The sequence below is a fragment of the Amia ocellicauda genome, chromosome 4 (genome assembly GCF_036373705.1).
Source record: "Amia ocellicauda isolate fAmiCal2 chromosome 4, fAmiCal2.hap1, whole genome shotgun sequence".
Lineage (NCBI taxonomy): Eukaryota > Metazoa > Chordata > Actinopteri > Amiiformes > Amiidae > Amia > Amia ocellicauda.
The window spans coordinates 47,021,586-47,043,748 of record NC_089853.1 but is presented as its reverse complement, the minus strand read 5'-3'; the positions used below and the strand labels follow the sequence as shown (position 1 = coordinate 47,043,748).

At 39.6% G+C, this 22,163-nt stretch overlaps 1 protein-coding gene across 1 annotated transcript in view; it reads left to right on the top strand.

The window, feature by feature from the left end:
* Nucleotides 1-22,163, top strand: part of ctnnbl1 (catenin, beta like 1) — a 68,618-nt gene that overhangs the window by 12,169 nt on the left and 34,286 nt on the right. The window contains exons 5-10 of the mRNA XM_066702632.1: nt 3,579-3,674; nt 5,881-5,974; nt 9,035-9,126; nt 9,485-9,557; nt 16,590-16,648; nt 18,910-19,058. Coding sequence (XP_066558729.1) covers nt 3,579-3,674; nt 5,881-5,974; nt 9,035-9,126; nt 9,485-9,557; nt 16,590-16,648; nt 18,910-19,058 — 563 coding nt within the window. The remainder of the gene's footprint in view (nt 1-3,578; nt 3,675-5,880; nt 5,975-9,034; nt 9,127-9,484; nt 9,558-16,589; nt 16,649-18,909; nt 19,059-22,163) is intronic.

Here is a 22,163-nt window from a genome sequence, read left to right as displayed (position 1 = left end):
CAGCTCGTTACCTGTATAAAAGACACCTGTCCACAGAAGCAATCAATCAATCTGGTTCCAAACTCTCCACCATGACCAAGATCAAAGAGCTGTCCAAGGATGTCAGGGACAAGATTGTAGACCTACACAAGGCTGGAATGGGCTACAAGACCATCGCCAAGCAGCTCGGTGAGAAGGTTGAACAGGGAGAACAGTTGGTGCGATTATTCGCAAATGGAAGAAACACAAAATAACTGTCAGTCTCCCTCAGTCTGGGGCTCCATGCAAGATCTCACCTTGTGGAGTTTCAATGATCATGAGAATGGTGAGGAATCAGCCCAGAACTACACGGGAGGATCTTGTTAATGATCTCAAGGCAGCTGGGACCATAGTCGCCAAGAAAACAATTGGTAACACACTACGCCGTGAAGGACTGAAATCCTGCAGCGCCCGCAAGGTCCCCCTGCTCAAGAAAGCACATGTAAAGGCCCGTCTGAAGTTTGCCAATGAACATCTGAATGATTCAGAGGAGAACTGGGTGAAAGTGGTCTCAGATGAGACCAAAAACCAGCTCTTTGACATCAACTCAACTCGCCGTGTTTGGAGGAGGAGGAATGACCCCAAGAACACCATCCCCACCGTCAAACATGGAGGTGGAAACATTATGCTTTGGGGGTGTTTTTCTGCTAAGGGGACAGGACAACTGCACCGCATCAAAGGGACGATGGACGGGGCCCATGTACCATTAAATCTTGGGTGAGAACCTCCGCCAGGGCATTGAAAATTGGTCGTGGATGGGTATTCCAGCATAACAATGACCCAAGACACACAGCCAAGGCAACAAAGGAGTGGCTCAAGAAGAAGCACATTAAGGTCCTGGAGTGGCCTAGCCAGTCTCCAGACCTTAATCCCATAGAAAATCTGTGGAGGGAGCTGAAGGTTCGAGTTGCCAAACGTCAGCCTCGAAACCTTAATGACTTGGAGAGGATCTACAGAATCCCTCCTGAGATGTGTGCAAACCTGGTGGCCAACTACAAGAAACATCTGACCTCTGTGATTGCCAACAAGGGTATTGCCACCAAGTACTAAGTCGAAGGGGTCAAATACTTATTTCCCTCATTAACATGCAAATCAATTTATAACTTTTTGAAATGCATTTTTCTGGATTTTTTTGTTATTATTCTGTCTCTCACTGCTAAAATACACCTACCATTAAAATTATAGACTGACATTTCTTTGTCAGTGGGCAAACGTACAAAATCAGCAGGGGATCAAATACTTTTTTCCCTCACTGTGTATATATATATATATATGTATGTATATATGTGTATATATACATATGTATATATACACCGATCAGCCATAACATTATGACCACCTGCCTAATATTGTGTAAGTCCCCCTTTTGCTGCCAAAACAGCCCTGACCCATCGAGGCATGGACTCCACTAAACCTCTGAAGGTGTGCTGTGGTATCTGGCACCAAGACGTTAGCAGCAGATCCTTCAAGTCCTGTAAGTTGTGAGTTGGGGCCTCCATGGGTCGGACTTGTTTGGCCAGCACATCCCACAGATGCTCGATTGGATTGAGATCTGGGGAATTTGGAGCCCAAGTCAACACCTTGAACTCGTGATTCATCAGACCAGGCCACCTTCTTCCATTGCTCCGTGGTCCAGTTCTGATGCTCACGTGCCCATTGTAGGCGCTTTTGGCAGTGGACAGGGGTCAGCATGGGCACCCGGACTGGTCTGCGGCTACGCAGCCCCATATGCAACAAACTGTGATGCACTGTGTGTTCTGACACCTTTCTATAAGAACCAGCATGAACTTTTTCAGCAATTTGAGCTACAGTAGCTCGTCTGTTGGATCGGACCACATGGGCCAGCCTTCGCTCCCCACGTGCATCAGTGAGCCTTGGCCACCCCTGACCCTGGTGCCGGTTCACTGCTTTTCCTTCCTTGGACCACTTTTGATAGGTACTGACCACTGCAGACTGGGAACACCCCACAAGAGCTGCAGTTTTGGAGATGCTTTGACCCAGTCCAGTCATCTAGCCATCACAATTTGGCCCATGTCAAAGTCGGTCAGATCTTCACGCTTTCCCATTTTTCCTGCTTCTAACACATCAACTTTAAGGACAAAATCTTCACTTGCTGCCTAATATATCCCACCCACTGACAGGTGCCATGATAACAAGATTATCAGTGTTATTCACTTCACCTTCACCTTAAAAGGGCACCAGATCTGTGTGCTTCTCTTTAATCCCATGCGTACTCTTCACTGTTGTGTTTGTTTGCCAAGTGTTTGATATCCCATGAAAGCTGAGACCTCTCAGATTTCTAACGTTGTGAAGCATTCTCTTTGGTTTTTATACCCCCCCTCCAAATTCTGAAATGGGCGGGTGGGGGGGATACTTGGTCTGAGTAGGAATAAAAAATCTCAGAATATATTGATAATTATGACATATTCTGCAACCAGACAATCTACTGATCGAAACAAGACCATCCACAATTTGGTAGAAGCAACACATGCCTGTAGAGAGCTCAAAATGTCAAGATGGAACATCAAATAATATATACTGCATTAATTGTTAGGTTGTTCTGAACAAGACGAGCCTATTTGCAAAGAAATCCGATCGAAACTGAGTGATCTGTGACTGTCTGAATGAGACCCCCCCGGAGCAGACTGCACGTTTACCCCCCGGGCTCTGAATGACGGCAGGCGACACTGTAAAACGCATGTGTTTGAGAATGAAATGCGCTGGTAGCCAAGAGAATAAGCTTTAAACATTGTGTGCATTGTAGGAATACAAACATTGATTAAGTAACAGTATATAACTCTGAAATGTACATTATTATATACCTAAACTTTTATTTTTTTTATTTTTTTTTAAATTCTGGCAGTTTACCGCTTACCCCCATTTCAGGGTATTAACTGGACTTGAACTGCTTACATTTCAATACAAACTGTAAAAATGGTGGTGTTCTAAAAATTTTGACTGGTAGAGTATATATTTTTTTATAATGCTTTGGTTGTGAAAAAAAATGCAAATGGATTAGTTTTACTTGTTAGAATAATTCATAATGAAATAAAACAGTTTTTGATCTAGCTCTAATGTTCTAAGGACTAATATAATATATACATATAATGAAGTTTGGACTTTGCTAGTGTGCATGCGAAGACCCCTGTGTTGACGTGACACCGCTGATCCTGATCACATTTACCGATGCAGTTGATCCGGATCAGAAATGGTAGTGTAAACACGCCTGTAGAGCAGGAGAGAGAGGTCATTTTGTAGTTGGGAGGTCTGTATCACTGGCAGATGTGCGATTCCGACACCGATGGCTTTAAACAGAGTGGGTAATTCGATGAAGGTGCGCAGGGAAGAGCTTCTCTCCTTACACATCTCTGATTATGTACCACGCCCCGGACGTGTCACAGTAGCAAGAATATTTTGAGGCATAATAAGGGCATGGTGTTAAGGGTGATACATGAAATGATGCGGGAAGTTTATAATTCTCCAGTCAAGATCACGTTGCCATATTCGGCATTCTCCATTTCTGCACTTTGCTTCCAAATTGTCCTTAACCTGTCGTAAATGTAGCCATAGCTGTGGTGGATCTGTTACAGGAGCTGACAGATATTGACACGCTTCACGAGAGCGAGGAAGGTGCGGAAGTGCTTATAGATGCCCTGGTGAGTTCTGTTGCCATCTTTTATCTGTACTGAGCAGATCAGACTGTGCAAAATCGATTACCGAAAGTGTTTTCATTTTTGTAAAGCTGGGATGAACCTAAAGCGATGCTGCCGACTGTACATGCATGTCCAATCACCTCGTCGGGGGGTTTATTAAATCCTTCAGGTTTGTTTATGCAGTGGTTGTAAGTGTTTTGTGAAAATGAACTGGGGGCAATGTCAACGTCTTCAAATCGGGCTGTATCAATCATAACAGTCGTATGTCACTGTAGAGAACCCAGCGATTAATAATAGTGATTCATAGGTGGTGTGAATGCCTATAAGCTTTTTTAATTTAAAACTGTTTTGAATCACAGTTCCTGACAGTGACTGTCTTTTAACAGTATGAAAGCATAACCCCTAAGGACCTCCCAGCAGTGATATATAACCAGTGAGCTACAGCAAGGTGTTGCAGTGTCTGCGTGCCATAAATTAAGCACAGTAGATCTACCTCTTATTCTCGAATTCCTAGTCTAGTCTTACACCTGGGAGTATTAAAATGATGAATGTTTAGTATTCCAAATGTACTTCTTTTAAATTAGGTTTCACTCTGTGGTCCGGAATCCCTGTGTAGAATTGGATAATCTGACAGAAATGTGCTGTTCATCTGTAATTAGTGATTATGGTGGCTTTATGCATCTCCGTATTGTATGCTGTGTCACACCTTGCAATGCAGCACTTTTAAACTGTGGGAAGAAATACGTGATGCTTTGCTTAAGTAGGAGGATGTGTAATATGTTAAGATGCACGAGCAGATGTAATTGGGGATCAATTTAGTTTAGCATTTTTCTCAATTCTATATCACAGTGATGTTTGATGGTTTTTGTCTGACATTGGTTGTAGTTTACAAGTAAATGTGCTACTTTGTTTGAAGCTTTTTGGGAGTCATCCTTATTCCTTGCCAAATAGTCTGTTTTCTCTGTCTCCTGCACAGCATTTTCATTTGCATTAATCTGTGCCATTTTAAATATAAGGCTTCTGGCGTTGATAGCATACAAGCTAGGAACTTGACTCCAGTGTACATTTATTTTGATTCAGCTGACATTTAGAAAAAGGGCTACAGAAAAAATAGTTTTAAATCCTTGTCATCTAAGATCTAAGGCTCATTAAAATTAACTCCTCTTATATTACTCGATAATAATCAGGACTTTTTTTGCCCGGGTGCAGTCACTGAATCAAGTTTATATAATTCTACCAAAGAAGGGTTACTGACTGTTTAAGGTATGAGACAGAAAGAGCTGATGTTTAAACAATAATATAATGTGCCATTTAAAAATTTTTTTAAGGAATATAAACTTCCAAACACATCTCCTTAAGACCATGTTGGTTCCATTTGAAGTATGTTCTTCTTTTTGAGTCCTGTAGTCAAGTTTCTACTACTTCTTGGTATGTAAAATTTGTTTTCCAAAAACACATATACATTTCCAGGGAATGTACAGTCCTGGTTTGTCCTCAGGCACTCCCTGAAATCCCCAGCAATATTGAATTTTGTAGACCTAAATATTGATTTAGAATATCCGTGTCCCAAAAGCAATTTCCTTGATCTTACATGAGGATAGTAGGATGTTTTGGCAAAGGGTCCAAGACATCTCCTGTGATTTCCACAAAGCCCTACAAGAGTCAGGGTATTTCAAATGGGCATGTTTTATAATTGAAGGATGAAAATTAATCTGAGCAGTACAAGGACTTTCATAGAAGAACATTATGATCTGGCAAACATGTCAGTTTGAGATGGCCACATCAGAAAAAAAAATAAAAATTGTGCATGGCATTTTTTTATTCATATTATTCCTGGTGTTCCTTGATTCAAAATCTATCGATCTGATCTGTATGCATGTTTGTTTGTTTGGGTATGTGTATGTACAGTTACACAACAACAGAAGCAGTATTATGTTTGCATCCGTATTGGTCATTGGCAGAGAACAGGGAGCAGGGTACTCTGCATCACTAATAAAATATGGAGCTGGTCATTGCTGGGGTAGCCCTGTTTTCGAAAGCAGAGAGAGAGCTGCTTTGAAGGTCCCTGTCCTGTGACACAGATGTCTGCCAAGCTGTCAGTGCTAGTCTGGCCAGCAACCCAAGGCTCTCTTTCTCTGTATTCCCCTGGGAAATAACGGGCCTAATGGATATCCACCACTGTACTGTACTGTTTTCTTCCCTGCTGTAGTTAGAGGGACAAGTGGTAGCCTTGCTGGTACAGAACATGGAGCGCCTGGATGAGCAGGTGAAAGAGGAGGCCGATGGAGTCTATAACACCCTGGGTAAGCAAGAAACGAAAGGAAGAAAAACCTGCAAATGTCTCAACCATGTTACCTGCATTCCCACTAGAAAGGACTCCCTTTTTACATTGTAATGCCTTTCTACAATCTTTTTATGATTCCTTTTCCAGTTTCCCCCATTTCAGTTTTAATATGATTTTCAGTACTTAGAAGTATAGGAAAGTGTGAGGGGTAGTAGACCCACTCAGATGTATAAATTCAACTCTCTTTGCTCGGTCGCATTATTATTATTATTATTATTATTATTATTGTCATTTAGCTGACGCTCTTATACAGCTGGGCATTTTACTGGAGCAATCTAAGTGAAGCACCTTGCTCAAGGGTACAACAGCACTGCCCCACCCAGGATTTGAACCCACATCCACTTACCACACATGTGTGGAAGATAAATAAATTAGTGTAAACATGTATGTGCTTTTAGCTATATCAGCCTTTTACCTTTCATTGGGGGGAATTCTCTGTTTGCCATTTTCCATATTGTAGAAGTCAATTGCAGGGCGCTGCTACACCTACACCTACTCTCGTCGTGTTTTGTAATGAATAAATCAAATCAGCTTTGACAGAAGGCAGCCGCACACCATGACTGAATACTTCAAGGTGGTGAAAAAAATAAAAGGTGGAAATCTGGCCATTATAGATAAGCCCTGATGGCTGTAGCTCAATCTACTGTATTGCTCAGTGCTGTTCCGGTGCAGTGTGTCCTTGCACTTGAGGGGCTATCTGGAAAGATGAGAGGGTAGACCTCCCGTCTCCCTGCCCAATCTTTTTTTGGCTCCTTTGTGTGGCTGCTCACCAAACGTGCCGTTCCAGAAAGGGGGCTGGAAGGGGAGGGAGATTTTGCCTTTAAACGAACTCCCGATTGTCTTTGAGATGCTTCCATTATCTCGGAAATCTTTTTAAATGATTGGATCGCAATCCCTGTGATTGTATCCTGTTATGATGCGCAATATTAGTCTTTTTGTCGTTGTAATTACATTTATGCCTCCATTAAAGCCAGGAGTAAAAGAACTTGTGAAAAGCTGTACTCACTTCGTAAATTGCTCCAGTGAGAGGTTTGCATCTGGTATTACAGATTATAGCAGAGGCTCGTAAATGCGTGGTCCAGGAGTTCCTCTCGGGTCAGCCATGGAAAGGTTACATAATGAAGGCAAGATGTCTGCTGCATGCAGAGAATACAGATTTGGAATCTTATTCATTAGGGTAATCAATTTGTGTATAAATGTATAAGAAATGATTTATTACATTTCATCGAAAATCTTCGAGAACATAACACATTTGAAAAAGTCTTATTTTGATACTAAGTGAAGTAGTTTGCATTGTAGGATTTAAACTACAATGCAAGATACATTTTGAATACTCAGTGCATTAGAATACCCAGTATATAGTCTAGAGTAAATTTGCCTGTGATCTGTGCAATAATAAAGAATAGGCCTATTTGTATTTGCATTTTGCCTTTTTGGTTTTCACAAGATGAATGTCGGGGACTTTAGTCTGTCACCATGGACTCTCGAACAAAGATAAGCTTCCTTCAAGCCTCGATTTCTCTGTTCGCTTTTCTTTTTATATATTTCTTTTGAACCTGAAGTCCTCCAGGATTGTCTGTGCTCAGCTGCAATCTGTGATAAAATCTCCATCTCTAGTGTGACAGCTAGCAGGTCTGTCTCCTCAGGGCTCTTACCTTGTGCCCCCGGTCTGATTGAGATATCAAGTGCTGCGGACAGCTTTTTAATATTACTGAGAAACTTGAGTATGAAAAAACATTTTATTTCCTTTCCCTTAAAAAAACAAAGCAAAAAAACTTTTCTTTACTCTCCCTCCCTGCCTTTTTATATTGAATAGTGCCTACAATAAAAATTGAGGTGTTAACATGAAGGGTTTGGATTACATTTCTCGAACGAGCAGGAGGTTTAGTAGTTGCACAAATTTTATTAAAATGTTTAAATGTTATGCAATGTCCTCAGGTAGGTGACTTGTGGAGGAAGGATTTGTTTTCCTACTTAATAATGAAGCTTCAAAATGCAATACTAATAAAGAAAGAACGAACTGTGGCTGATTAAAGTTCTCTTAACTCTTTTCTAAAGTTGCTTCTACTGAACCCCATTGAAGGTGGTGTTTTTCTGAGATTCTACATAAAATAAAAACTAACCAACACTGTATTGTCTTATTTTTAAAAGGTTAACATTTTCAGGTAAATTAAGTTCATTCAAATCCTTCCTTTCTTGGTGTCTGGGTAAGATTTCCTCATAACAGTGGCACACAAAAGAGTGCCATCCTTTCTTTCTTAGTTGGAATGACACCAACATCCTGATTGCTGTAGGATCGGGCTCCTGAAGTGCCAACCTTCTTCATAACAACATTAGAGGTTTAATCATTGGGAATCACAGATAGGATTAGCTGTGTGTTCTATTAGATATTGCATGAAGGATGCTTATTTAAATCTGTCTGAATGTGTAGCTACAGTAGAGCTGTTGACAGTGTTGTGTCCATGATGTTTGTATAAGTAGCATTGGGCATTACAGATTTTGTGGTACAAACTAGGCATCAGTAGGTGGCTCAATATCAATATCAATGGCAAGGCTTTAAAAAGCAATAAAGACCAATGGTTGACCATTGTAGACCTGCTTTAGCCTTTATTGGGTTTGCTTTCTGGGAGTTATTAAGCTTTATTTAATGTTTTTGGGGCTGTATATTGCCTTGACTTTTATTTAATATTTACCTTGACCTTGTGTGACAGAATAGAGCCTAGCATTTACACACTGTTGTTTTTCCATCCACTGTCCGAAAATGCCCCGAATTGTAAGAGGTGTATTTAAAGGGTTTAGCAGTTTGCTCCTCTAAATACATCATAAAGTATATAAACAACTGATTTTTTATTTTTTCACCTTTCTCCATCCAAAGGTATATGCTAAGCAGTTGGGACTTGTAATTGTAACTGTACAACTGTAACTGTAATTTCCACAACTTACAAATCTGTAAATTTGTCATAAATGCATAAATATAAATAAATATGACTTTCATTCTGCTTCACATTTTGATTTGCAGCTATTGTTGAGAACATGGCCGAGTTTAGACCTGGGATGTGCACAGAGGCGTCACAGCAGGGTCTTATGCAGTGGCTGCTGAAGAGAATAAAGGTAAGGCTATAGTTTTAGTAGCGTCTGAGCAGGCAGGGTCTCTTAGCACGCACCTATTTTTTCTTTCTGTTCTTGGGAAATGTTTTTTTTTGTTTGTTTTACATTTATGTAACATTTTAATTACTTGTACAGTAAGCTATCCAATGCACTCTTAAGAACATAATCTGACTTGATCTTGGCAGTCTGTAATTCACATTTTGTATTTTGCTCAAGTCTGGGAAAAGGAAAGAAGAAGAAAAAAAAAAGCAATTATGAAGCGGCTTCTGTGAGAGAATGCTACGAGGGTGGCTTGGAATCTTCAACACTTTTCCTTTCTGTCTTAATCCTCCATGAATATATTTTCCTTTTTGTAATACAGGCAAAGATGCCGTTTGATGCCAACAAACTCTACTGCAGTGAAATCCTGGCCATTTTACTGCAGAACAATGATGGTAAGTGGATGAAAGGAATTCACTTTGGGACTTGATATCTTGAGAATAATGGTTAAAAAAAAATTCCGAGGGGGTAGGTAATTTGATTGTCTATGCTTTTTTTCAAACTGTTTAATCATGCAGCCATTTATAAAACTGTTTTTGCACCTGGCCTCCACAATAATATTTTGAGGAGCTTCTGAGTGTCTCAACCAATAATGGCGTCGACTGAAAGCACAGATTGCACTCAATGGTCTAGAGATCACTGGTTTTCAATCTAGGTTATCATTAGCACACTCTGACTGGGATTTCTCAAGGGGCAGCAAACACAAAAAAATGTTGAAAATTAGCAGATGTTAGCCAATATGGAAAGCCTTTCTTTTCAATATGAAATTATACAAAAGGTTACAGTAGGTCGTAACCGCAGAAAAGGTCATGCACACCCCTTAGAAGAACATAAGAACATAAGAAAGTTTATAAACGAGAGGAGGCCATTCGACCCATCATGCTTGTTTGGTGTCCATTAATAACTAAGTCATCCAAGGATCCTTCCTATCCAATCTATTTTTAAATGTTCCCAAATTTTCAGCTTCAACCACATTACTCGGGAGTTTATTCAGATTGTGACGACTCTGTGTGAAGAAGTGTCTCCCGTTTTCCATTTTGAATGCCTTGAAGCCCAATTTCCATTTGTGTCACCGGGCGCATGCGTCTCTGCTGATCTGGAAAAGCTTCTCTGGTTTGATGTGGTTGATGCCCTTCTTGATTTTGAAGACTTGAATCAAGTTCCCACGTAGTCTCCTCTGTTCCAGGGTGAAAAGGTTCAGGTCCCTCAGTCTCTCAGTAGGACATTCCCTTCAGACCTGAAATAAGTCTGGTTGCTCTCCTCTGAACTGCCTCTAGAGCAGCAATATCCTTCTTGAAGTGTGGAGCCCAGAACTGCACACAGTATCCAGATGATCTCTAACTAGCGCATTGTACAGTCTCAACATTACTGTCCTTGTTCTCAATTCTACACTTTTGACAATATACCCTAATATTCTGTTTGCCTTTTTTATTGCTTCCCTACATTGTTTGGATGGAGAAAGTGAGGAGTCCACGTAGACTCCTTCTCAAGCGTTACTTCATCTAGTTCTATTCCTCCTATAGTGTAATTATAGTGGACATTTATGTTACTTGCATGTAATACCTTGCATTTGTCCACATTGAATTTCATCTGCCAGAATATTATCTAAGTCCCTTTGAATAGCCTGTGCAGCTGAGATTGTATCTGCTGAGCCACCTATTTTAGAATCATCTGCAAATTCGACAAGTTTGCTAACTATCCCAGTGTCCAGATCATTAATATAGATTACAAAAAGCACAGGCCCTAATACTGATCCCTGTGGAACTCCACTAACAACCTCTCTCTAGTTAGAAGCAACTCCTTTTATCAACACCCTCTGTTTCCTATACATCAACCAGTTCATAACACTGTGTAACATTTTTTTTTTTTGTTCCTGGGTAGTAAGTGTTATTTCCTAATTGCTTATGCCTCAAAAATATAGACAATTATTCCCCACAAACTTTGCTTTTGTAACCAGGACAGTGATATTTTGAAATTGACCTTTTTCCAATGAGAAAACGGGCAAATATGTGTCTTTTCATTCACATAAAGTCTGAAAAAAAAAACCATATGAATCCAAATTAACATGTATTTATACTAAAGTAATACAAAAATGACTACAAAATATTTAGAAGTGAGATGTTTTTCGAGATTTATGATTATACTGTATTTACTGTCCTTGTCACAAAAGCAAAGTTTGTGGGGAATAATAGCCATTTTCTATACTTTTGAGGCATAAGCAATTAGGAAATAACACTTACTACCTAGGAACAAAAATTGTGTTACATAGTGTAATCCATCTTACTTACATTACCCTGAATGCCTACAGCTTCCAATTTGAGGATCAGTCTTTGGTGTGGAACCTTATCAAAAGCTTTCTGAAAATCTAAGTACATCATATCATATGCTTTCACGTGATCTACAGCTGCAAATGCATGTTCAAATAACTCTAATAGATTAGTAAGACATGATCTGCCTCATCTAAACCCATGTTGACTGTCTCCAAGAATATGGTTTTCACTAAGATCCTCCTCTATTTTCTGTCTGTTTTTTTCCTGTCTCCTATTTTTGGTCTGTCTCCTGGCTCAGTTTTGTCCCCTTTCTTGTGGATTGGTATGACATTTGCCGTCTTCCAGTCAGTTGGCACATCCCCTGTTCTAAGTGTCATTTGGAATATTTGAGTTAGTGGCCTATAAATAATTTCCCTCATTTATTTAAGTACTGTTGGAAATGTACCATCTGGCCCAGGTGATTTGTTTGTTTTTAATTCTGCTAGTCCCTTTAGTACCTCCTCCTCATTTATCCTGATCTCTCTTAGAGTTTGACTGGACTGATTGTTAACCTGTGGCATGTTATGTTTTTTCTTTGAGTATTTCACAGAGGTTTTTACTATTCAGAACATTTGCCACATCTTGTTAGTTTTCCAATATACTTAAAGTTTTGCCCTTTATCTGTTTAACTTCCTCCTTTATTGACCTCTTGCTGTTGTAATATTGAAAAAAGCTCTTTGCATTAGTTTTAGCTCCAAGAGCTATGTTTCTTTCTATTTCCCTCTTTGCTTTCCTGATCCCTTTCTTAACATCTCTTTGCAGTTCAACATATTCTTTATATTTTGTTTTGTATGCGCAAAACTTAGCAAACTGAGGACCACAAAACATTGGCCAAAATGGTTTAGTAGAGGTATGCAAAAAAAAAAGACATTGTTGTATAGTGCATACAAAATGGATAGAGACAAAACAAAATAAATATAATGTTGTCCCTGGAATAAGTTTAGTTGCTCTCCTCTGAACTTCCTTTAGAGCAGCGATATCTTTATTCAAATTTGTCTTGCAGAACCTCTGCCCTACCTTTTCCTATGTCATTGGTTCCAATGTGGACCATGACCAGTGGATTCCCCCCGGCTTTGGCCAGTAGCCCGTTTACTAGTTTAGGGAGATCTGCAACCTGAGCACCAGGCAGGCAAGATACCATGCAGGTCTCCTTGTCACTAGAGCACACTGTGTGATCTACACCTCTAAGAATTGAGTCTCCTACTTGAATGAACTACCTCCCTGTTCTGGGGGGGGAGTGGACACCATGGTGCTCTGGTGCTCAACTGCCCTCATATCACCCTCTGAGCTGTCACTATCCAACTCGGTGTCCAGCAGTTGGAACCTGTTGGGCATTTCTAGCTCTTGGGATGTCTCTTTTAAGGGGTTTGCTTGCCCTTTTCTGTGGTTATGACCTACTGTAACCCAGCAGTTCTCCACACTGTTCTAAGGGCTCAGCTCTCCTAGGTTTTGGCGTGCACACCATCTCTCTAATGGGCTGGTTGACCAATTCTTCCATATCACCAATACAGCACGGTCACGGACTTTAATCTCTAAGACTTCAACATACCGACAACGTTCACAGATGAAATCTTCCTGGATGAGTTCATCCAGAAAGGCAATCATTCTGCAATCCTGACACTGTAATGGCCACATGCTTCTAAATGTTAGTTTTTTCAGTCTCTTGGTTTCTGTTCCCTAGTCAACTCTGTAGCTTTTTCTCAACAGCTGCTTTAAGTAGCTTTTGTCTACCTGCCACCAGTTCACACCCTAACTGGCCCCACCTGGTTCCACCTAGAACATAATTCTTGCTAGTCCTTGACTAAATCACCTTTCTACAACCTATTTACTTTCACCAACTTAGCAGCTGAACTGAATTGACTTCAATTAAGGGAAACTACAGACAGAACAGACAAGATTATCTTCAATTAAGGCAAAGCTAAAACTAAAAAAGGAATGCTAAGACTGGTCTGAAACTAGGAAAACAACAAGATTGTAAACAACTTGTAAATGCTTCTGTTCACTTCTTGGTCTCAACAGAGACAAGAGACAACCCAAGAGCTAGAAATGCAGGTTCGAATTGCTGTCAATTGGACACTGACAGCTCCGAGGGTGATGGGAGGACAGTTGAGCACCAGAGCACCTCCCAGAACAGGGAGGTAGTTATAGTAAGAGACTCGATTCTTACAGGCGTAGATCACACAGTGTGTTTGAGTGATAGGAGACCGCATGGTATCTTGCCTGCCTGGTGCTCAGGTTGCAGATTTTCCTAAACTATTAGACGGACTACTGGCCAAAGCCGGGGGGAATCCACTGGTCATGGTCCACGTTTGGAACCAATGACATAGGAAAAGGAAGGGAAGAGGTTCTGCAAAAGAAATTTAAAGAGATAGGAAAGAAACTAAAGGGCAGAAATTCCACAGTAGTTTTCTTCTAAATACTTATGGTACCACGTGCATGGCCAGGAAGACAGGCAGAGATTAGAAAGTTTAACACGTGGTTGAAATCTTGGTGTAGGGAAGAGGGTTTTAGATTTATGGAGCATTGGTCTTTCTTCTGGGATAGATGGGACCTGTACAAACCGGAAAGTCTACATCTAAACAGAAGGGGGCCTAACGCATTGGGAGAGCGTATGTGCAGAGTAATTGAGGATCTTTTAAACTAGGGACCAGGGGGGCAGGGAGCTCTGACAATGGGAGATATTCCACTAAGGAAAGAAAACAAAGGGAAACTGCTAGTAGGAAAGTCCTGAAATGTTTGTACCTCAATGCCAGGAGTATAAGTAACAAGATGTTAGACCTAGAAGCCACAGTGCAGGCGTGTGACTATGATGTTGTAGGAATGACAGAAACATGGCTTACAGAAAATGTTGGTGATGAATACAAATTGAAAGGATACACACAGTTTAGGAGAGATGGGCAAAATCGAGGAGGTGGTGGGGTAACATTATATGTCAGAAATTACATTGAAGCAGAAGAACTCAAATTAGATGCTACTGAAACATGATCTGCCTCGGGAATCTGTGTGTGTTAAACTTTTCACTAAAATTGATTTGATATGTTCAAATGACCAAGATAGATTCGGTGTGACTTTGAATCCAGCCCTCAGTCGGTTCGTGATTTTGGTATCCATTGACCACTGTTACGTAATTTTGTTCTCAACGAATTACACAATGTACAGTAAAGATTTTGATCTTTAGTATATTTCCCTCTTCGAGATCCGATGTGTAATTTACGTGTTCCCTTAATTTTTTTGAGCAGTGTAGACAGAAACATAGCTCTTGGAGCTTAAACTAATTCAAAGAGTTTTTTTCAATACTACAACAGCAAGAGGTCAATAAAGGAGGAAGTGAAACAGATTAAGGCTAAAAATGGAAGTGTCTTAGAAAACAAACAAACAAGATGTGGCAAATGTTCTAAATGAGATGGACCTGCCAACCTGTATGCATTTTCAAATCAAAGTACACTGGTACGCATTGTAACACTAAAATACACAAAAATAGGGCTGAAGTTCTGCACACTTAGCGTTATTAACAAGATTGAAATTTAGCAGGGCCAGTCCAGTCTCAAAATACATAAGATTGACAATATCACGCCGTCACTCTCCCAGGCTGGTAGTCAAGATCCCTCCTGCTGTCCCTCCCTCTGTCGCTCAGTAGGCTACATTTGCACACGGCTGTTATGTCTCAATGTGAGCAGGACAGCCTGATGCAGAGCTGCGGTACTGGGATGCGAGCACTGTTGCCAGATTGGGAATTTGGGGGAATTTTAAGTGCCGAGGTGGAAATTTGGGGGTAACGTTTTTATGGCAACACTGACAGTAAACAGGTTATGAGCCAAGATGTTTTGTTACAAGCACCTGTTAAATCAACAAGAGATGACTAAAGTTAACACAATTTGTCTCCACATATTACTCCTTCTCAACACAGTAACCACTTTGTCTCTCCTCCAAAACAACAACACTGCGCAAGATCCTAGGAGACTGAATATACTGTAATTATACGTGTACATGGTGCATTCGAATACTGAACATACCGTGTAAAAGGACTATTAGAAATACTGAATTTAACCGCTTTAACTGCAGAATTAAGCTCTGGGGCTGATTATTAATTAATGCCAAAAATGCCTGACCCCCATGGGGCAAAGCCCTCTTGGAACTCCCACCAGGGCTTCCCCCGTGAACCCCATAGGGTGCCTTGGCGGCCCCCATACCCCTGGTCCAGGTTAAATCTTGTATTTTTGTATTGAGATCTAAAGTAAACAGCAATAAGCTACATATACCTATGTTTTCAGGTAGCTACAGAGACTGTTTTTATTTATTAATAATTTACTTTAACTTTATATAGAGAATAAGCCTATCAGGGAGCATTATCCCAATACCAGGACTCAAGGTTAACGTAAAAACAAAGTAATAAAGGAATTATCTGATGGATATGCATAATGGATTTTTTATTGGTTGACAGGTTTTAAATGACTTTAGGTTACGTTGATAATGTGGTAAAAAAAATGTCCAGGGTTGGCAGGTCTGCGAGTATTTTACAGAGGTTTTTACAAAATAAAAAATGGATAACATGCCACAGGTTAACCATCAGTCCTGTCAAACCCTAAGAGAGATCAAGATAAATGAGGAGGAGCTACTAAAGGGACTAGCAGTATTAAAAACAAACAAATCACCTGGGCCAACAGTACTTAAAGAAATGAGGGAAATTATTTATAGGCCGCTAACTAAAATACTCCAATTGACACTTAGAACGGGGGATGTGCCAACTGACTGGAAGATGGCAAATGTCATACCAATCCACAAGAAAGGGGACAAAACTGAGCCAGGAAATTACAGACCAATCAGTCTCGTCTGCATTAATTGTAATATTTTGGATACATAATATAATTTGGGAACATTAAAAAATAGAGACTGGATAGGAATGGCCTCCTCTAGATTGTAAACTTTCTTATGTTGACTTGAAATCCATAAGACACACCTCTTCCAAGGACACTATTGCAAAACAATGCTCTGATCAAAGTAAAGCTTCAAATTCACTGCAAATTCCTCAATGGTGCTTCACTTGATGAACACATCCATTCAATCCATATTCTAGTAGTCCTCCTCTTCCCTTTCTCCTCTCTCTCCCTTCTGTTGCAGGAACCAGAGAGCTCCTGGGCGAACTGGACGGGATTGACGTTCTACTGCAGCAGCTGTCTGTAAGGACCTGTGGATTGTCTCTTTCATGCTAAAGTTGTATTAATTCATGGTCTAACTCTCCTGCCCCCTTCTACTGCACTGTAAGGAAGCATCTATGTTAATTCTGTGATGCTAGTCAGTGCTGTGATTGAGATATCTGGAGGCTCTGAACTCCCATGCATCCTGAGATCAGTCTGCTTCCACTTGCCTTAGTTTTCATTAGCTTTGCACATCTTCTTTAGCACCAGATAAAATAAATGACAAGAATATCCACAATGTCATTTTTGTCTATAACACATCTTCTATTTTTACCTCGAATAAAATATCCCTTTTGTTCTTACCTTAACCTTCGGGCTGACTGTCCAGTATAAACTGTAGATAAATCTTCAAATGAGGTCTTGAATCTGAGTGGGTACCACTAGGGCTCAACCGTTACATGAAATGATGTGCAGCAAAACAAGAAAAGGATATAAGCAGATAAGCACCTCAGTCCCTGAACAGTTGATAAGGGATTGCCGATCATAAATTCTGATTCGACGAGGCAAAGACTCGAGGCAAAGACTCAAAGACTGCAGACTTCCACAGTGTTGGATGGACGTTTGAGGTGACTGAAGAGCCCTTGAGAAGGTGGTGTATTGGGCTGAAATATTAATTCAGCCACCGATTTACATCCAGACACTGAGGGACTGATGCGATCAATTTGTTCCTTGCAAGTATAAGCCATGGCAGAATTATATTGGTGAATCTTATCCCCTGGATTAAACCAAGACTTTGTGTCATTATCTCATTGAATGTTTATTTTTTGGTGGGGGGGGTTTGTAGATGAAATCCCAGTTGATTGCCTGAATCTATGAAAATGTCTAATGAAATCCAGTTGAGCTCTTGCTGCCGGGTGTATGTAGATCAAGTTGAACTGTATTGCGTTATTGCAATTGCTTGCACCTTCAGCGAGTGTTATACAGTGAGCAAAGTGCTGAATGTTTCTCAGTCTAGCAACGACTTTGCAGTGGTCAAATACTGGCAGCCTCCTTGACTGGGTAGAATCTTCCGCCTCTCATCAAGGAAAAGGCAATAGATTATACTTCCTACAGCTGCTATAACCAGCATGTGTTTGAAATGCAGCTAAGTATACAGAAATGAATTCAATTAAAATATTAAAAGTAAACACAGGAGGAAATCTGGGATGCGATCCAAATCGGTATCTTGTGTATTTAAGCGGGACGTCTGCTATTATAACACCCACGTTGAAAATAAGTTTGGCCCTGGAGCTTTAAAAGAGCTGATATGTTGGTATATTTTATCATTTACCCTCCCCACCACCCTAACTGTATTCTGTGCAGCCTTTAAAATCAATTGTTACATTTTGTGGCATAGTGCAACTCAGCTTCTACAGACAGTACTGAGCAAAATGTCAAAACTTGTTATTTGCTTTAAATTGTTTAAGAAGTAAAAGCCTACTATTAGCCATCTGGGGAAAAGCAAGTAACTTAAAAGGAAATGCAGGAAAGTGATCTGTTTATATCCAGTTGAATTTTGCATAGTACCAGTAAAGATGGATCAAATACATTGCCTTGATACAGTTGCTTGAGGTTTTTTTTTTTTGCTTGCAGCTAAACTTAGCTCAAAATTCAGAGGTTTGTGTCTGCATTATTAGTAGTGGTTGTTTGCAGACTGCAGAACCCCTCCCCAGATACAGTATAGGAATTAAAAACAAGACTGAACTCAATCTAAAAATATATACATTTTCGATTTACAGTGAATGCTTTTTGCCTTATACTCATTACTTTTATTAATTGTTTCCTAGTCTAAGGGTCTGTCTTTGCCTTTTTATTTTTAAATATTGTATTTACTAACCATTGTATTTACCAAAGAGCCATTCAGAATCATGCTTGAGGCATATTGAAATACTCTGATTACCATTTACCATGTAAATTATCATTCAGAGTCAAGGGCTAGACTGTTATCTAATTTAATGTGTTAAATTGATACCATGGAGTGATATGTTGGCAAGTGCTTGGTTTTGATTTGTATACTGTGTCCTGGAGTCAAAATATTTTCTTCTGCAGGAAGATTTTTACATTTTAAAGTTTTGCTGTGGCTTATAAATCCTCAAGGGAAAATCTCATCCCTGCCATGTTAGTCTTATTGTGAGCAGGTGAAGCTGCAGATAACCCTCATGGTAGACAAACAGAAGGCAGTCCGATTGGCCCCTGGGCTTTTGCACGAGTTACCTGATTTTTTTTTTTGTGTGTGTGTGTTTGTGTGTCTGTGACTTTGGCAGGTGTTCAAGCGGCACAACCCAGCCACGGCAGAAGAGCAAGAGATGATGGAGAATCTGTTCGACTCGCTGTGCTCCTGCCTCATGCTGGGAGCCAACAGGGACCGCTTCCTCAAGGGAGAGGGCCTGCAGCTGATGAACCTCATGCTCCGGTAGGGGACCAGGCAGTCAGCAGAGCACAAGCTGGCAGCGTCCTGCCTGTAAAGCCAGTGTGACAACCGGTGTTGTACCTTACACTGAACTGAATTCATTCACAAATGCATCAAAAAAATCTTAACTCATTTTGACAATCCCACTTCCTACAACACAAGCAGGCTATTTCATATATGCTTAATACATTTTTAAGGGGCATTTTGGTACTATTGGTTATAATGTGAAGAACCTGGTGCTTAAAAAGAATACAAGACACTTGGGTTGCCAGACAATGGTTAACACCAAATCTGAGATGTAAATTGTATTTTTATCAAAACTACAAAATATACAGATGTGGTTCCTTGCTTGTTTGAAACTAGAGACCAGGAGCTTTTATACGTCTTACTGATGTATGTCAGTTTTTCCTAGGCAGATCTTCAGAATTGTGCATCAGACATTTCTCAGAGTGTACAGGACTAATTTGGAAATGTTCACATTTTAGATTTTTTACCTGGTCGGCCGATTAACCCTTTATAATAGGAAAGGCCATACATTTTTCTTTCATTTGATTTAAGATAAATGCATATGGCACAAACTATCAAAGAGCTACACACAAATAAACATGAAAATAACAAGAAACTAGGCTGGAGTGTAAAGGGTTAATTGGGACAGATCCTAACACAGTAGGAGCAATTGTCTAACATTGTTTATTTATAGCTGATGTTGTCAACACTATTCAGACCCTTCATGTAAAACTTATTTGGCAATTTCATTTAATTTAATAAATGTTGCTCTTCAAATAATGCTTATCAACTAGAGATCGACTGATAATGTTTTTTTGGGTCCGATACCGATAATTGGGATAGACAATATATCGGCCAATTATTTACTTTTGTTAGCATGCCAACTTTTGTTGACAGTTTTCTTTTATGGATTCCTTAGATTTGGCTCTTATAGAGAAATTGTGAGAAATATGCACTGAAGACAGGATTTTTACATTTGAACAATACACTTTAGGTTAATATTAATTTTCATCACAAATGACCACAAATCAAACAAAAAATTTAATTAATAAATGGGAGAATAAAAGAAAAATCTAAAAATATGCATTTTCTATACATTATGGCAAAAGTCAAGGTATAGGAACAATTCTACACACTCAAAGAAAAATGTGCATGTTCTATACATTAGGGCATGTATAAGATAGTGTTAAGTGTTGTCTGGCCTAGCTTTGGCCATATAACTATTTTACAAAGGTCAGGTTCGCAAGTCCTGCTCTGATAACTCGGTCTACCTATATTATCAACAATGCATTTTCAAAATTTGTTAAGCACTAATTGGACTGAGAAAAAATTGTAAAGATTCCAGCTAATTTATGCGTGTAAACGTGTGTAAAAACAAAATATGCCAACAGTGGTGTCACGGCGTGGAATGTTATACAGCAGTGCCTATTCCTGATTCAAAGGACAGAGTACTGCTTTCCAACAGGGATTATAAAACTGACAATTTAATCAGCTACAGGCTGACAGAATTCAGCTACTTTACCTTACAATGGGAATATTAAAAATAAAAATGGAAGAAAAACGCCTCCTCACACTCCAGTCAAACTGCACCTGAAAAGCATGCTCTTGATAAATATTCAAGTAATCAGTCCCACACACTAGAAGACGCTAAAATCAATATACAATTATAGGAATGTTCTTAATGTTCTTTAAGAAACCTATAATAATAGAATCCACCCCAATTAAAAATACATCAAAATACTTTTCTTGCGCTTGAATTTGACTGTGCATCCCACGCCTTCATCAAAGGAGAAGCAACTCGTTGACTAATTTAAGATTGACTGCGTTGAGTTTTGAGAAGACCAAATGGTACTGACGTTGATTAGGTTCATGAGTTTGTCTTGTCCAGATGACATTGCCTGCTCATATATTGTTCATTTTCCTTAGTAGTTTGGAGCCCTACCATATAGGCATCTGAGCATTTTACCTCAAAATGGGTTTTATATTGATGGTTTATAGTTTCACCCCTAGACTTCTTCAAAATAAACAGTATCATGTAAGCAAGTGACTATCTACCCATTCTAACTCTGGAGTGTTGGGCAGAAAACAAGCTCACTGAGAGGGTAACCCTCCAGTCTGTTGTACAAGATCAATATTGTCCTTTCCATAAAGAATACATTTGTACCATTTTTGTTTTAATTGGCTGCTCAACGCGAACATAACAAAGCTTTACAATCCACCACAACATGAAACCAAGAGCCGTTATCAGATACTCCCCTACTCCATAGCTGGTCATGTCTTTTTCTCTAGCCGTTCACTTTTGTTTAATGTACAGATCTTGTAAAAATACAAGTCCAGCAAGTCAGCTGAGGTTTTGTAAACTGTTCCCTTGTAGTACATTGTTTTACCTGTTCTCCAGTCTAAATAATAAAGATAAGGATAAAAACTGAACTGTACTTTAGTCTGTTTTTAAAAATATACACCATGTACTGTAATTATTCATTGTCACTTAGCTGAGCCCCCTAGTATGCATAGTCCCTTTTCTGTTTATATATTCTACTTGTGTTTTAATCATTTTCAGCTGTACATTCAGTACGGACTTCTTTTTTATGAAACAGTTCAAGAAATTCACATTGTCCTCTGTCGATTTTTTTTAAATACTTTCCAGGTTGCAGAAGTGTCATAGTGAAGGACAGTTACATTTTCTTCCTGTCAGGCTTATATATGGCAAAGTTCAGATAGCTGTGAGTTCCAGACCACATTTAATGTAAAATGCTAGTGATTTCAATTATGCTCTAAATTTCCCCTCTGATATTCCATGTGTGGACACATTTCTTGTCTTTGTTTTTTTTTTTTTTTTTTCCTATCTATCTCAGAGAACTGTATTATAGTTCCATTTCAGTGCTAATAATGGCCTGTGTTCCATACATTGCTACATATTATTGTTGTTTTGTCCATTCAGTCCGACTCTTGGTGATCTGATGGATAAAGTTCCTCCAGTGGTCTCAGTCATTGATGGTATTCTTCTTTAGGTCTTGGAAACTCATGTTCATATCGTTCTTGACAGCGTCTGGTACATATTAATATAAATGTAATGCTGCATAACATGTACTTCCTTTAAAA